The 17761-nt window shown below is 36.8% G+C and overlaps 1 protein-coding gene across 7 annotated transcripts in view; it reads right to left on the reverse strand.

Moving 5' to 3' along the window:
- Positions 1-17761, reverse strand: part of COBL (cordon-bleu WH2 repeat protein) — a 157901-nt gene that overhangs the window by 40925 nt on the left and 99215 nt on the right. For 6 of the 7 annotated variants that reach the window (XM_074546285.1, XM_026791774.2, XM_026791773.2 and 3 more), the window contains 2 exons: positions 11638-11776; positions 8545-8715 (listed from right to left, as the gene is read on the reverse strand). In XM_074546285.1, coding sequence (XP_074402386.1) covers positions 8545-8715; positions 11638-11776 — 310 coding nt within the window. The remainder of the gene's footprint in view (positions 1-8544; positions 8716-11637; positions 11777-17761) is intronic. The other variant, XM_014265157.3, reaches the window with a different exon arrangement.

Raw genomic sequence — 17761 nt, forward strand, 5'->3', positions numbered from 1 at the left:
ACAGGCAGGCAGCACAGTGTAGGGGAATGTAAGGGAATATGAAATTACCCCCACTTTCCAACCAGTGTTTGTACCCAGGACTCAGACTCCTTCCTTAGAACTTTTTCAACGTATGAGAAAATGAAGCAGATCTGGTGACCCAGGTTTACTATTTTCTTATTAGAAGTGAACAGAATAAATAGTTTTTCATATTCAAGGTGCATCCAAGGAATATAAAGGACTCAGTAGTTGATACCTGTTCAGTATGCTGCCAGCTTCTAGAGTCATTCATTATTTCTTTGGACTTGATGCTTTCAGCAGTCATTTACCACTACAACATGATGCCACAATAATATGCAATAACATGCACAATAATATGCAATAAAGAAAGGAATAAAGCAGGGGATTCTTTCAGGGAAATATACAAGATCACCTTTCTCCTTGGCCACCTCAGCAAAAATCAGCATTTATTACCTGTAAGCTCTTCTGGATAAACAAAGAATTAATTATGTCACTTTCTGTTTTGTCAACTTCTAATGAATTTTAACAGTGGACTTCTGTAGCCACAGAGCTGCTGTAGCACCAGCTTATGAGTAAGAAGTGTAAACAGTGACAGCAATTTTGTTTCACTGTCCTTGAGGGGGGAGTCCATAGTTTTACAATGACATCAGAAAACAACATGGCTGTAATTTTCGAGGGATGGAATAAGTTCCATTCTGTCTTCTAAAATAACATGTATTTTTGTATGGAACGCTAAATGGTGCCTACTGCATGTACTAAATATATATTGAGAGTCATGGTAGTGACTGGAAGCCAAGCCCAGAAGACAGAGCTGCTGTCATACACACACACAGCCCAGCTTTCAAAAAGAGGAACTTTTATACTGCCACAGAACAATAAGGAAGGCTTAAACTGGCTGTACACATAAATGATGAGGGTTTGAGAATCATGACCATGGAGTTTTCTTTAAAAAAGCAGAACAAAGGGACAAGTGATGGGCATATGATAGATTGGATGGCCATATGTTTAATAAACAAATGCATCATAAATCTTTGCAACTCATCACACAATTGGAACTAGATGATTTCTCTGCCAATCATTCTCCCTTGGCACTTACTGGAGCACTCCAGATACTACATACAGCTTTAAATAATTCCAGTTCAAAAACAACAAGAAGAGAAATATTTACTTTTTCCATTCATATATTTAGAATATTTTTCTCCATATTTTACCTGCCCAGAATAATTTTCAGTGCTGCACCAGTAGCACATTTTCTGAAGATAAAAATGGAATGAGTTCAAAGTTTAATATAATTCTAAAGCCTTGTCACTAGAAAAGGAAAAAAAAGCCATCTGCCCAGTGAGAAAGACAATATTCATTTTGATCCTCAAAGATTCCAACTGCAAAGAAAAACCCTAAAAATATTACATGTAGAAAAGATATTTAAGGATGTTTTGAAAAGCAGAGATTTTAGTCTCTAAGTGACTGAATTAATGGTAATGAAGTAATATGTCTGTGAAAGAAGATGGATACTAAACTGATCTGGTCATGATTTTAAAATTCTGAGACTCAAGCTGATAAGATCCACCTAGCAGAACACAGCCTATCTCTGTACTGGCACTAAACCTGACCTACTCCTATGCACTTACACATATTTTAAGCACGTATACCAACCATATGCACTAGTTACCACACTTTGGATACAGCTGCTATAGATACAGAGGCAATATCTAGGCACCATAATTTGAGAAAGCTTAAAACAAAAATGTGAGTTTGCATCTGGAAGATGTCGTCACAGTGGCATCACCTGAAAATATAATTTTATCTTCATTTTCTTATTTGTGAGGAAACTGATTTTAAAATAACCTAGAAACAATTTTTTAAAAATTTTCAGTTGCAGAAGAGAATAAAATAACAACTACTCCAAAACCTAGAAAACTTTGTGTAATTTTGGGATCTATCACGTTGAAATTCACTTCTAGTGTTATTTTTCTTGCTCTCCTACTGTGAGTCAGGGACAACACCGGCTCCCTCTGCTGGCCAACGTACAAAAAGATTTCGGTAAAATCTCGTGCACCACGAAGTTTGCTTAATCTGTTTCTAATTCACTGGATTTCGTAGGGGTTGAGAACATTAATCAGAACAAGTTTAATAATAAATCGTAAACCTGTCCTTATTCCCTAAGAGCACTGAATGTCAATGACATTGGAGTTTTAAGACAGAAATTTGTTTTGATTTATAAGTTATCTAGGCATTTATTTGTACTCCAGAAAGAGCTCAATGATATTTTCAATTTTTTTTTTGACTGCTTATTTGATTTTCACCCCAGATATTTTAACATGAAGGGCATTTGAACAAGGCTGTTTGGTAGTGTAGATAAATCCTGAGTATATGAAATGTGTTTCTTACTAATTCTGCTAATAGCATTTTGGTGAAAAATTTGTTATAGTGGTGAATTTGTTATTAACATTTCCATGTCATTCTCACTACATTTCCAATGTCTCCAAGGTTAAAATAAAAGGAGTAAAACCAAGCCAATGTCCTTTCTTATCACTGCTGATCTAAGACTTCATCAAAGAGATCTACACTGATACTCCTGCCTGTTACTGAAAATGACAGAAAAAAACCATTCTCTTTCAGAAGCCAAGCTGAGGATGTCTTACAAATCCTGACTGGAAGCTTGGAACAAAGAGGAATTCCCCTCAGGGCTGAGCTGGAGCTCATGACCCAAACTTCCAGAGTTCCCCGTCCTGCAAACATGCTTTGCTTAAACCCCTCCGTGCACACACTCTGCTGTGCATTAACAGTTCTGAGACAGAGTGTCTGTGCAATTCCACTCCACAGATCTGGATTTCTTGAGTGTCACTGAAAGTTTTTTCTGGTACCATGTACAGTACTGGGGGGTTTCAAACTATGCTGATGTCATAGTATAACTTCTTGTAACTAGGATGATTTCGTGTAAAGACACAAATCTTTCTTCTATATTTTCCTAGGAATTTCACAAAACTTGTTAATTCCCCTGAATACATTTTAGAGGTAAATTTTGCATTTTAGTTAAAGAAAAGGTAAATTAAGTGTAAATAATGAACTTTTGGAGATTTCACCTACAGCTTTAAAGAGCTTGAGGAGGCTACCTGAAAAGAGACTGCTATTTGTAGGAAACATACCAGCTATGCAGAGAGATACAGCCACAGCTGTATCCTTTCAAAGCAAGGAGATTTTTTTCATTAAAAATGTGATTTTGTTGAAAACTTTTGTCACCTTTCAGAGACAATGGTGTCAATGGAAAGAACTGCTTTGACAATACACAGTACTTTGTACTCAATATAAAACACTTTGTTTCACCACTTCATTATTTTTACACTAGTTTGAACTCCACAGGACACGTAACTGTGGAGTTACAAATGGGGTGCAAATAGAGCAATGAGAATGGGTAAATTAGGTTCTTAATCTTCACATTGTGAACACCTACTTTTTTTTTTTTTGCGAGAAGACTTACAATTAAACCATTGTCCTGTCTTAAGAAGGTATTACAAAGTACCTGGCAGCTCAGAGAGTTCAAATCTACTCCACTTTTATTAGAAGACCCTTAGGGTACTAAGTATACTTTCTAAAGAATCATTTAAAGCTTACTAACTACATGTCATATTTGTATTAAAAACTGTCAAACCCCAATTTAGTCATATTTCATATTATCTGTAGGAATGCTTTGCTTTCTTATTCTCCATTTTGCCTACCTGGAAAGGAGTCAAGATTAACATGATTATTTGCTTGAGGGTAAAACAATAATTTTTCATCATTTAAATTAGAGTTATGTATTGCAAGTCACTCATTTAAATAACATGAATGTCTTAAAGCACAGTACATGTGAGGTCAGAATAGTTCTGGGTGTGTGCACCATTACATTACAACTCATAAAGCCTATGTTTGTAGCTCAGGATTATTAAAAATACATGTCTTATGGGCCGTTCTCATGAAGAACTTCCTTTAGCACAAAGAAGTTTTTGCTAAGTACAAACCTAGAGAAGATATTTTAATTAGAACTCACTGACTATTCCTAGGACAAGTGCAAAAAGGAGACTTGTAGAACGAGATGTATCTTGAGCAAATAGTGTTTGAGTCTTTTGTTACAGAAATAGAACACACACCTCGATTTCCACAGCATGTCTTCAGCATCAAGATAAAATTACTCATATTAAGCATCAGGATGAAAGCATAAGTAAAGAATATGAATCAGTGCATTTGGTATTGGTTTTTGGTATTCCTTTTAAGCCCCTTATAGATGCAACAGATCTTCCTGTTTCTTTTGTCTTGACAGCTTGATTGATAGCCAAGATATAGAAAGAATCTTGCACTTCAACTTGACTAGGCCATGCCCAGTACTAGTTATGTTCCAAAGGAACAAAATAGATGCAATAAAAGGAAAATAGAGCAAATAGGCAATACAAAACTTTATATCTAGAGTAACAGAAAGAAAAATTTAAAGAGTTCTTAGAAATTTTTCATTAAAACTTTAAACAATATGGAAAGTAAGACACCTTGTCCCAAGAACACACTCTTTTGCAACACCAAATCAAAGCAAACTATGGTTTAAAATAAAGAGAATCTTTTGGAAAAGAACGACAGATAATCTTTCTGAGGCTGATATATAGATTTATATAACACACGATTCAGTTCTGGAGCATACATCTCACCAATGAGTATGAACCACAGCCAAAAATAATCAATAGTAATTAAAGAGAATGTGCGAGTTTAAAAAGAAAAGAAGCCAAAATCTCAGTCAAAAGAAATGGTTTTTTTTCCCAGCAGAGGAGGAAGGAAGGCAACAGAAGAATCAGGGTAGCAGAGGCAACAGGAGGCTCAGAAGGATGAAGGTCATAGGAAGAGGCAAGGTCTGTCAGACACGCTTGGAGTATGAAGGGAATGATGCACAACAGTAAACTGTTGGGGGAAAAGAGTAAAAGGATAAAATTGTAAGTATTGTGCAGGTCAGTCTGCAGAATGGCTAGCATGCTCAGTAACACTAAGGAATCAGATGCCCAAAGGAGGTGTAGGTGCATGGGCACACGTGTTAAAATTTGGAATTCCACAGTTGCTCTAACTGCCTGAGTTCATATATAAGCTAACGCAATCCTAACAACACAGTACTTACTGGTACTCTGTATGTCTGTGAATTCTCTTCTACTTGGCCTGAATTTTAATTCTCCAGAAGCAGCAAGACAGATGACATTGGAGACTTGCTTTAAAGACCACCTCTGAGAAAGAAAAGGCTGGGTCACTTGACACCTGCCTTATGAAGCAGTGTACCATGTCAAGCCAGTAAAACTCCCTGCACAACACCTCTCAGTTCTCAGTTGATGTAGAGCCACACGTAAAAGAGTGAAGTTTACTCTCTGTTTCTACCCATTTTTTTCAAGCTAACAAAACCAAACTCTTAAAATCTAGTCCTGTGAAAGACTAGACATATGTCTAAAGTGACTGAAGAAATATGACTGAACTGTTTGTGAAACTGTCATTGCCTCTGTCAGCCAGATTGTATTATCTGTTCATATATCAGTGATATAATGAAAAAAATCAAAAATTAGATATATAGGCAAGGCTCTTTTCTGTTCTTGTAGTACCTTAAAATTAACCTGATTTTATTCATCAACCACTAGTACACATGTCATCTGCAGAAAATAAAATAGTGTACCCACTCCTTTACCCATTAAAGATATTCTAATTAAGGGATGTTTGACTATTTTGATCTACAGTTAAAAACAATGACAGGTTCAAATAATTATTTAATTTCTTCAAAGAAATAGCACTTTCTGAAATTTACAAATCAACCAGTTGTCAAGTCCTTACCCAGTGTGAGCCCTGAGTTCACTAGTACTTTATCCAGTGCCAGAGTGAAAAACTTAACCTCAGGATCTCACTCTACAGGAAGGCAGAGTATATTGCATATTCTTTCCCATAGAGATTTTAATTTCTTACTGCATATCTTAATGATAGTTCATGACTAGCCAAATAAAGGGCTAATGTGGAGTTTCAGAGGAATACTGAATTTATTCTAAAGAGCTGGCTGACATTTCAAGGCAGCAGGTTTCAGTTGCTTGTCTAGGTGCAGCAGTCTTTCACTACAAGCATTCTTTACCTCAGGTAAGTAGCACAGAGCTTACCACCAACTCACACATTTGGAACTTCCCAAGCAATGTGACATAACCAAACACCATGCAACAATCTCCATCTCTGCATTCCCAAAGTACAGTCAATCTTAGAATCAGGCCGTGAACAATCTGATTAGCATGGTAAGGAAGGAGAAAGGATCCCATAAACACCTCAATTTAAATGTGCACACAACATGCAGCTAAGGTTCTACCAGACCAAATGTTAGAGTAACTAGGATAAAAAGTTTTAAGAGAAAAACTGTGAGGATCTTCTGCACCCTTGTTTGTGGAAGAGATTCTAAAATGTATTAAATGGTATTTGATATAGAAAAGCTCAAGTATCTCACTAAAGCCATACTCATGAATTACTTACACTCCACATAAATTTGGAAAACTCAATGAACAGTGATAACTGTGTGTAGGGAGGGAGGGAGGGAGGAAGGACAGTCCTTCACAGACAGTGGCAGATCATAAGGAGTGAGAATTTAAACTCCACATGATCACAGAATTTTAATTTCTAAATGGGAATTTTTTCTCATGGAACACATACTGCTGCTGACAGTTACCCACCCACAACTGTTATCAGAGAAAGTGGTTTTGAGAGAGATTTCAAGAAAAAACACGTCTTCTAACAACACCTGGTATCAGCCGTTTATCCTCCTCCCCACCTCATTCTATGAGAAAACACATTTACTAAGGTTAGAGTTAGGAAGATTGAAAATTTTGTTGTTCTTTGAATCTACCACCCAAATCTCATTTGCACTGCTTGAGGCATTCTCAGGCAATAAAACACATTGTTGCAAAACGTTGTTCTTACAGGGTTCAAACACTACAGTATCTAAGCACTTTCAGAATGGCATTAGGCAATGTAATTAGCATCTGTCCTACCTGTGCTGCTGCCTCTCATGGGTACATCTATACACGCTTCTCTTGTGTAAATCTACACACTTTATCTAGGTAGGACAAAGCATAATTACAGAGCTAAAACTTGTCCCTCTCCAACACTGATGCTTTAAGTCTAAAATAAGTACCCACTAAGCTCTTGCTCTTTGTAAATTGAGGACAATAAAAATTCATGTTATGTTTCTATGTACAAGCTTAATCAAATCCTTTTGGCTGAGATACTGTGTTTGTTTAGGAGCAAATGATGGCACTGATTACATCAGGGCTGCATTGATTAAAGGGTATTTGATCAGCAAGGTAGATCAGGAAAGCATTGCAAAATAACAGTGATAGAAACTCAAATGAAGCAGAAATATTAATGCAAAGAAGGCCACAATGGATTTTTAATAAAGAAAACATCACAGGAAAGCTGATAGTATCTAGAACAAAAAGAAGATTCTAAGTATGATTTCTGTGCATAAGCTGGTAAAGATGTCTTAGGGTTATTCCTCAATAAGATTCAGGTTTTCTGTTAGTATGATCTCCTTAATTTTCATCATTAGCTCCAATAAAACGTAACAATTTGTATTTCCAATTTGAGAAATAGTGCTTTAGATTTAGCTGGTAACCAACAGCAAATACACCCACATTTACGTATCAGAGTAACTGCAGAGTACTTATGGTAAACATAAGGTCCTGGAAAGCGACCTTCTGTCAAACTAGCAGCTAATGGAGACATTTCTCTATGCCATGGTTAGGAGACACCCTCCTAGTCTTCAAAGGAAGTGCATCCATGAGATGTCATAACGTGCAGAGCTTTGCTGCTTTTACCGGCTCTACATGGGTGTGCAGGGCAAGCCCACAGGGAACATAATACATGATCAAAGACTTGGATTGTGTACAAAGATTTAAAGGCAGTCAATGGATAAGCACGAAAAGCAGCATGAAAACATGCTTTTCACAAGTACACGGGCATGTGAAAAATATTGTACTTCGTCTGATAACTGTTATGCCCCAAGGTGAAGAGCACACAAAGGACTACCCAGAGATGCCAAGAAAGATGTACCCATTAGGACAGGAAGGCCTTTACAATATACAGAGCCTGTAAATGGTTTAGTTTTCTTAAGGAAGACATTGTAGTTTTCAACCTAGACTGATAGACCCATCGAGTCTCAAAGGAACTTATCTCTGGGGAGACAAAAAATTGTTAGTACAGGAAAACAAACTTGGGGAATTGATAAAAGACAAAACATTTCTTTTTCAGTTGAACAAAGCAACAAAGCTTGATGGTTATTTTAAAATGCTTCTGTACAATGACCAGGTATCACGTGCAAAACTCTCTCCAAGCAAGTGCTTTTCTCACTTTATATTAGTTATTTACACTGCATTGGGCATTTTGAAAGACAGCAGGCTGGAAAAAGGGGAGAAAACAGACATGGGTGTCTAAAGAGCAGAGAGGAAAGTCTGGAAAAGCTACCCCTGAGAGTAATCATCAAAAGAATGGAAATGCAAATACATATATTTTCAAACATACGTTTAGGTACCAGCTCTGTTGGTGCTGTAACATCTGCTTCTCTGTAACACACTGTTGGATCCACAATGTCACTGCCAGGAGGAGGGTAAGGTGGGGGTGGGGGGATCACTAACTGGGGGGGACCACGAGTGGTGCCCCTAGGAGGCTTTTGTGGCACCTGCCGTCCATCACCTACAGGGGGATCAATTCACTTGTTACTTCATTGCAAGATAATGATCATTCTGTTCATTTTAATTTTTTAAAAACACATTGATTTTCCTTTACCTGCATCCAAAGTCTCTCTGGATTTAGTTCTGCTCTTATTTACATCCAAATAATTAAGGGAGAAGGAAAAGGTGTGTCTTAAACCAACAGCAGTGGGACCAGAATTGAGCCCAGCACATAGACATACATTACAACTACCAGTTAAAATCACCGGTTTTGGCAGGCATAAGGATGAAGAAAAATAGTTAAGCAAACTAAAAAAATTTGAAAAAAAGCTGTGTAATAAAATGTGAAAAATGTGTTTTATTTTATCTTCTGAAATGTCAAACTATCTGAATTTGCTGACCTCTCAGATACTTTACATGACTATTTTCCTGACTCTTTCTGAGAGAAAGAGGAAGATGCCTTGGGTCACTATTTTGAAGTAGGTATCTTACAGGCTTTTCTGCTCTTCTTTTCGAGTCAGTTTTCATTATTTTAGAGAAGTAGATGATTAAACTGTTTTTTGTAAAATAGTGTTTGAAGATATCAAAGGAAATGCCCGTAACTTTGTCTGGGGGATTATTTCAATACTATGTGCAATAACTAAAGAAATACATGCGTTTTTGCATTGTACTCTTTCAATGTAACCACTTTCAATGTAAAAAGCTGCTGCCAGATTGTAGTGTACAGAACTTGAGCTACTGTTATTTGGAAAGTCCTTAGAGGTTGAAAGTGCACTGAGGAACCACGACTACCTGCTTGTTCTGCTTTCATACCCTGCCTGAAGAATGTGCTGTGGTCATTGCTGAAGATGGATGCTGGCAGAGACATGTTTGGTCTGATCCCTTCCTACACTCTCTGGCTTGTGCTTTGGGGCTGCTGAGAAGAAAAGCAGCAGCAAGGCAAAGAAAAAAGATTAAACCATTATGATTTTTTACTTAGCAGTCACTAGCTTCCAGAAGAGTATCTTCCAGAGACACAATTTAATGCTGGCAAATGTGCAAGCCCTTTTTTACTGCTTTGAGAAAATTTGGCACAAGACTTTGGTGTCATAATAACATAGTATTGAACACTATGGAGAATTTGCCAGTTTGAGAATATTTTTTGATAGGATCTTTTGCTTTGATTCACATGGCTAACTTGAGGGGTACACAGGTATCTTTAATACTTTTTTTCCATCATGTGGCTGACTATTTCTTGCAGCACATTTTTTCCCCTCACAAGAGTCTTGCTTTTTTTCACAGCTTTTCTCTCATGCTTTCAGAGCCATCTGTGCTTTCTCATTGTTTTCCTGCAAGGGCCCTGAAGAGAGGCTGTTTTACCAACCCTCTCCGGCTGTAACATTTTTTCTTGTTAATGAACACATTCATTCAAGAAAGTAGCAGAAAACAAAAAGCACTGAAGACAGGGCTACTGTGGGACGAGTTCTTTGTCAGTGTAAAATAATAAGGCTCCATTAAAGCAAACGATACTACAGAATCCTACACGAGCAGAGCACTCCAACAAGCACTTATATACACAGTACTGAACAGACTAGACGTAGCTCTGCTCTGCTGTATCTCATCTGCAACATTTGAGCACCAATACAAAAGAAATGGAACACTTATAAAAAGTTAAAGCAACAAATGTCATCAAAAAGTGACCAGTAGTAGGTCAAAGCATGAGAAGCGGTAGTGTGACCTCTGTAGGGATTAAAAGTAAGCCAATTTGCTGAAAACTCCTGTATTATATGGTCCAGCAATAACACTGCCCTTAGAGAGTTTAAATAAGAAATGTCAATGGAGTTGAATATGTCACATGATAATGGACTCCTGCTGCTACATAAATGCTGAGGCATTAAATGTGAAGCATTTACTGAAAATAAATGTTGGAACAAAGCCAAGAGGTTTCTTACTAAACTGTGAGGCATTTGTAAAGCAAGCAATTATGTATGACAGAATGTCATATCTATATGTCTTAGGCATTTTATGAAACATGAGGTCAAAGGCATGAACTGAAGTGCACTGAGTGAGCTACGGCACTTGAAGAATGATTCTCCTAATGTACTGAAAAATGAGTTCCAATATGTGGGGTCATTATCTCATAACTTGACCCATTATAAAATCACTTTGTTTGCTAGAAGCATAATCCTGGTGTCCTCACTCAAGCAAAGCCCTCACCAATCTGAACAAGCTACCAGGCAGATAACAGCAGAGGTTTGGGAGAATGTTTTCCAGTTTTCCTGTGTGAGTAAATGTGGTGCCACATGCAGCTGAAGCTACAGTTTCTTTTGTTGAGTCTAGGTACGTATGGCATTCCTTTGAGAGCATCAGTTCTTTTCTTCTACTGATTAGCTAAAGAATCATCAGGTATTGATTTATAATAAAAGTGGGAATGAAATTAAAAAAAAAACAAACAACTTTATAAGGGCAGTTGATGTCAAACTGTTGGAGGACTACATGAAAATCAAATGTCTTCAGGCTTTAGAAATGAGGAAACACTGAACCAAGTTAACTGCACTTTGGTCCTAGCAGAACTTCATGGCTTCAGATGCATTCAGTTTTGCCTGGTCTCTCTCCATTTATTAGCATTTCCATTTACTAGCAAACCAATCATGACCTTCAAGGCACAGAATAGGCCCAGGGTATATATGCTTTTGGATATAAAGTTTGCGCCAAATATTCAAATCACCTGATGAGTGTTATCTATATTTTACTACCCTTTGATACTCTGAATGGTGCCATTGAAAAAAAGAAGAGGTAATATACAAGCACTTATTTCCAGACTTCCTTCTGCAGAGAAATGTAGTTTTTTCCCCAAGTTACAAAAGTTTTCAAACTCACAGCATAACAGAATTAAGGCAACTTCAAACAGTGAGCATTGAAAACACATGAATAGGGTTATTCAGGAGAAAAGAACGCTTCTCACCCATTGTGCTCTTCCTCTTCTCTTCCCTGTCTTCTGTCCTGTTTGGTATGGCAGGAGTGGGTGGAGCAGATGCAGCTGGTGGAAGAGGGGCACGCCTCTTCTTTTTCCTTAAATCATTCAAGGATGCTCCTTGTGATATCTAACAAAGTTGAAAAAAAAGCACAGTAAAGGATATATTTTGTTGATGTTGTAAATTTTCAGTAACCAAAAAAAAGTGTTTGCCATATGACCTAATTTCTCAGCAAGGTATATTTACAATGAGCAATTATAGTGACAAGCAGAGATTAAAGAATTACAGTAATATTGCACTCAGAAAAGGAAAGAGACGAGAACTGCTGATGAGTGTCACAGCAGAAATACCACTCTGGTAGGCATTTCATTGTTTTGGAAAAAGTGAATTAGGGAGCCCAACACTCAGCAAAGCAAAGTATGTGTGTTGTTAAGCTTGAGCCATAACAAGATCTTTTCCCATTGGTTTCTTCAAACCTTAAATTATGGTTAAATACTCCAGTTGGCATGTATAGTGAATAAAATCTTTCTCATTTCTTTTATTTTCCTCTCAAATTCTTGTCTAAGGATTTTTGAGAAAAGAATCAGAATTGTCTGTTTGTTTACATGATGATGTGAGATCACACTGCCCTCTATTCATGCCTACTGGACTTCACAGACCTGCTTTTGAAGATCTATAACACCTTGGCTTCCAATAATTGCAACATGCTGGTTGCTATGCCAAGATTTCATTACTGTTTTGCTCCTTTTAAAAATACCAAAAATGTTATTACAAATGACTTCGGTTTCATTGGGCTGCATAATATTTTCTGTAGCTTGTTGGAACTTAGCTCTATTTCCTTTTTCAGGAAAAATAATAATAATAAAACCATGTAGGGAAATCTGTGGAATTTTTATATTTGAAAGGTACTGACAACACCAGTTAGTACCAGGCTTTGATGAGGTAAAGAGTAATGGCGGCCGCCTACATATAACATGCTGCTGGTATTCCACCAAAGAATTCTTCAGTTCTTTGATTTAACTGCTCTCTCCCAAATCTTCTGTACCTAATATACAGAACTGCAGTGGTTTTCTACTATTTCAGGTGTAAGGTGTAACTAATAAAACCAAAAACTACAACAATTGTATAATAATATTTCCTTTAATCCAGAGGATTAATGGACCCTTAAAATACAATTGTTGTGGGAGATTTCATTAAACAAATAGTAGCTTCATGGTGCCTAAATCTACCACCAGACTTCAGAGGAAAGGCACTCATTTAAAGGTTTCCTTTCCTATGTTGAGTAAAAAAATCTGAGAATGAATGAATTTTACAAAGATTAGGATATGAAAAGAGTGTCCTTCACTTAGCCTTCCTTTTTAAAAATATTCAGGAGGGTCTTCTAAAAATATTCAGGAGGGTCTTACATTTTAAAAGAAGAACCCTTTTGTTCCCACCTTTGAGGATAGTTTTAACCACCGTGCCACATGACAATTGGTTACTCGTCACCCCTTGGGGAACCTGTACCCTGCGTGGGAGAAACTTGGTAGTAACTACATTGGACATAGAGCACAGCAACCAGGACGAGCTGCAGCTTCACACCAAACAAGGGCGGAAAGGAAGGTGTCCTGGTCCTAATTCCTACTATCATGGATGATGTCTGCATTTTATATTACATTTCCACCAGATACAGTACATGACTAAAGCCAGTGAGGCCAATGTGGACAAAGTTAGGCATAGTAAATGGGCAATAATGTTAGGAGTAACTAGCAACTTTGCGGACCTAAATTTTGGTCACCAAATTTCATAGAATTTAAAAAAATATTGGACTTATATTCAGAAAAGAGAACCACACCAAATGCTTGAAATAGATACAGCAAAATTTTAGAGCTCCACTGAAAAATTTCTGCCCAGTGGTATAGTGTTGCTCTATATTAAGATGGGACATTCCCCTGACAAAGAAACTGCCTGTAGTGATTAGGAGCTAACCACAACTGACTTAAGTTGAAACAGAATGCTCAATATTGAGCTGAACATGGGAAACTCCATTCAGTGAAATAAACTCATCAGGCTTTGGTTTTGAGGAGAATAATACCAAGGACAGCCACCTAATGCTGCATTCTCCTCCACTGAAGAAATTAGTAAATACACACTTTGAAAAAAAATTCCCATTCTTTGCCCCTGCATTTTAAAAAACTAACAACATGTAGGCACTTAATACTGTATCTTGGTTCTGCAGGATACACTACCTTACAGGAAAAAGAGAAAGAAAATTAATAAAGTGGTGATTTTGATTACTACAAAGACTGCAAGATTCAGTAACTATGGAGAAATTGAATAATCTGGGAGACAGGCACCATCTGAACTTTCCCAAAACTTCACAAGTACAGGCTTGACTTTTGCAGCTGTTTAGTGGCATTTTGCGGCTTCTACCTTCACTCCTCCCTCTCCAGACAGAAGTGTCATTTTATTTTAGGACAAAAACTGTTTGGAAATGATAAAGCTAGGAAATCTTGACAATCAAGGCAGAAAATAAGGAAATATGTCTTCCCACTTAAAATCTTAGACATCACTAATCACCCTTCTCCAAGGACAGGAAGAGCGAAGGATGTTAGCTTGGTATATTCAAATCCCACAAAGACACATAACTGCTTTCCTATGAAGAAAGGATCCTTGTTAGAACTCAGATTATCCTCTTCAGCTCTCTGTATTGTTACTTAGTCAATTCTTCTGAGGAACATTAGATACATGTATGGATGATCACGCTGCTGCAGTTAAAGAATAGGCTAGGAAAGAGCTAGTGCATGACTGCAATAATGAAAGTTTGGTGAAATATACACACAAAAATGCTTTTATTATACTGTCAGCTAAGTGCAGTATTCTTCACATAAAGAAGATGAAAAGCTTGTTTAAAGCCAGTTATGCTACAAAGTATATAAGAAGTATCTACCTCAAGACCAGGTCATAAAAATTGTTAAAAGTATCTTTTCTTTAATCCCAACTTGGGTAAACCTATGAGGCTAAACATAAATGGAAAAAAACACAAAGAACATTCTGTTTCTTTCTTCCAATTGTATATACAAAACCAATAGAACTCGAAAATAATTTGTTATGGCTGGCTGCTTCTTTTATAAAGAAATCAAGCCTTAGCAACATTATTTGCAGTAATTTCCCATTGAAACTTTGTAAGAGGAGCCCCTCTCTGAGTCTAACAGAATATTTTCTAGTCTTAGCACTTGTGTTTTGCTTATATTTATCAACAAGTAATTATTAGATCAGGTCCTATCACAAAAAACGCACAATTTGAAAAGATGTTAACTAAATTCTGACTATAATTAATACCATGAATTGAGCTAGAATAAAAGAGGTCAAAATGACCCAAATCTGAAAAATAGCCCAGTTTCTCTTCCCCTACTGATAAGATAACATAGAATAATTAAAATAAAATGAAAACAAAATAAAAAAAGTCATCACAATCAGGGCTCACAGGCTCTTTGAAAAATACTTCCAACATTGCTACAATACTTCCAACATTCCAACAAACTATCTGAGCAATGTGCTGAATTTGTTTTCCTACTGTGAAAACTCAACATACTTAAAATTTGATAAGATTTGAGAATATATTTAGAACAAAACAACAGCATCATGGGGAGGTTAATTGTCAAAATTGTGTAGAAAAGAATCCTATAAGGGCAATCCTTGAAATTTTCAATCAGTAGCATTTCACAGTCAGCCCACTTGCAAACAACCTGTGGACACTGTGAGAGTGTATGTGTAAACTGAGTTTAAGTTTCTTTATGTGTAGAGGTCGACTACTTTCTTTGGGTCAGATTGCAATGAATATGAAATAATGAAAATTATTAAAGGAGGTCCAAGGAAACAAAAGTCACCACTACTGAAAATTCAGCTAGCATTCAAAGACAAGGAGGTTCTCAGATAAAATTCCAGTGTGAGCTCTATTCCTTTGCCTTGCCTGTCCTCTATTTACAGACACTAGTTTTGTATTCGTCAGCCCTCCCCTTTTAAACTTTCTAACAGAAATGTTGATTTATAAAAGTACTAAACAGTGGTCAATGCCAACTTTCTGCAATCCACAGACCCAACTGGGCCCAAAATCACTGCAGGTTTATGGGTCCTAAAACTGAGCCTCCTCTGTAAGCCAGAAACGGCATCGTTAATTTGCATAGTTTGTGTTTCAAAATCTAAGCCAGTCTTTCCAGTATTTTTTATAAGCACTGCAAGAAACATTTGTCCTATGGCAACAGATTTTTCCTTTTACTATCACTCCTATTATTTTGCCATAGAAAGGGAAAATTCTTAAAAACCTAAGAATTTTCCAGTCTCGATATTTAATATAATTCTCCTTAAAGCAATTTTCTTCCTGCTCAAGAAACACAGCTACAGATTATAGAGATGTATCAGCAACAGAATCATGTCTGGAGTAAGAATTGCTTATAAGGGATGCCAGATTATTGTTGGGCATATGCAAATAAATAATTCTATAGCATATGATATGTGTGAAGAAAGTCCTTTTAATCTCTTGCCTCTTTCTCCTTTTCATGCAATGTTACACATCAGGACCTTTTATTGTTTTATACAGGAATTGGCTAATTTGTATACAAATTGTCTTAATCATGGAAACGGTGAATGACTGCAGAAATTATTTTTGGAAGTAAAGAAAAAGAACTGGAAAAAGGACACATGGAGTCAATCACCAGCACACCCTCATTATGAAGTGGTTCCATCATCCCACACTGACCAGACACATATGCTGATTTAAGTGAGCCAGATTCTGATACACCTGCTGGCCATGGTATTGTGTGGGGTCAGAGAGCCTATTGAATTTCAAAAATGTTTAAATGCAACTCAAACAGGGAAAAAATCTCCAGAGCTAAGCTGTAAGTGAACAAACAACAGTATCATCCCAAACCATGTGCGGGACCATCTCAAACCTCTTCCCCTGCAAAAAAAATTTAAGAAATCTTGATTTAATTAAGAACCATTTTACAAGAATTCTAAAAGAAAAAACAATGCATGTTTCATTAATTGACTTTAAATTCTTTATATAACTGCACTAATCCTTTATAATATTCTATGAAAGACAAGTAGTAGATTGGTATGTAAGATTTATGGGTTTAGGTTGAAAGACATATTACTATGACATAACTTAAAGCAGTTGAGAAGAAAATATTTTGATCCAAGAAGAGTTGCTCTAGGAAAATCAGACAGATAAATCTTTCAGCGGCAGAATGGAGATATAAATCTGTCCACTAAACTTGATGATATAAAAGCTCTCCTGCACAGCTGATTCTGCATTTTCACAGGGCAAAAGAGAATTCAACATGCCTAGAACTAGAAACCACAAGAAGTCCCAAGTGAACATTAATGTGTCTTATACAACATTTACTCATGTGCCTAATATTCCCTGGACAGGTCATACATCATTAGACTTTTCACTGGCATACACTAACAAAGGAAAATTCAATGAGCTCTCAAAACTGGGCAACTGAGCTAATGAGGCTGACCACTTTAAGCTTCATTGAATAAAATGAAGTCTATTCAGCACTTAACTTCTCTACCTTCTTTCCTTATTGGGTAGCATCCTACTTCATTTGATTAAAAGATGAATGCTTAATCCATAAGTACACAAGTGCACTAAAACACAAGTATATTAGAAACTGCATTCAAAGGCAGCAGCCTGATGTCTCCCTAGAAGCGTGTCCTTACTGTGAAGAATGCATTTGTGTGCCTTATTTAAAATATTTACTAGGATACCATGCAATACAACAGCACATTACCAAAACAATATACAAAAAGATAATAAAAAATCTAGCACATTTAAACACTTTTAAATAAGGCATCATTTGGAAAACTTGCAATTTGGTAAAATGCATAGGAATAACTACACTTTAGGAATTAGCAAAGAGTTCCTCTGCATTGGTCATTTTACTTCCATTCATGTTGATGTGTTGGATCTCAAAGCCTGGCAATAAAATTAATAAAAATAGGCCTAGCTTTAAGCCAGACATATGAGTAAGTATGCTGGGATAGCAGGACTGATATTTGGACTGACCAGACCTGACAGCTTGTGAAACTCTGGACACATCACTCTCCTGGGGAACAGATTTAGATGGG

The sequence above is a fragment of the Zonotrichia albicollis genome, chromosome 1 (assembly GCF_047830755.1).
Source record: "Zonotrichia albicollis isolate bZonAlb1 chromosome 1, bZonAlb1.hap1, whole genome shotgun sequence".
NCBI classification, from domain to species: Eukaryota; Metazoa; Chordata; class Aves; order Passeriformes; family Passerellidae; genus Zonotrichia; species Zonotrichia albicollis.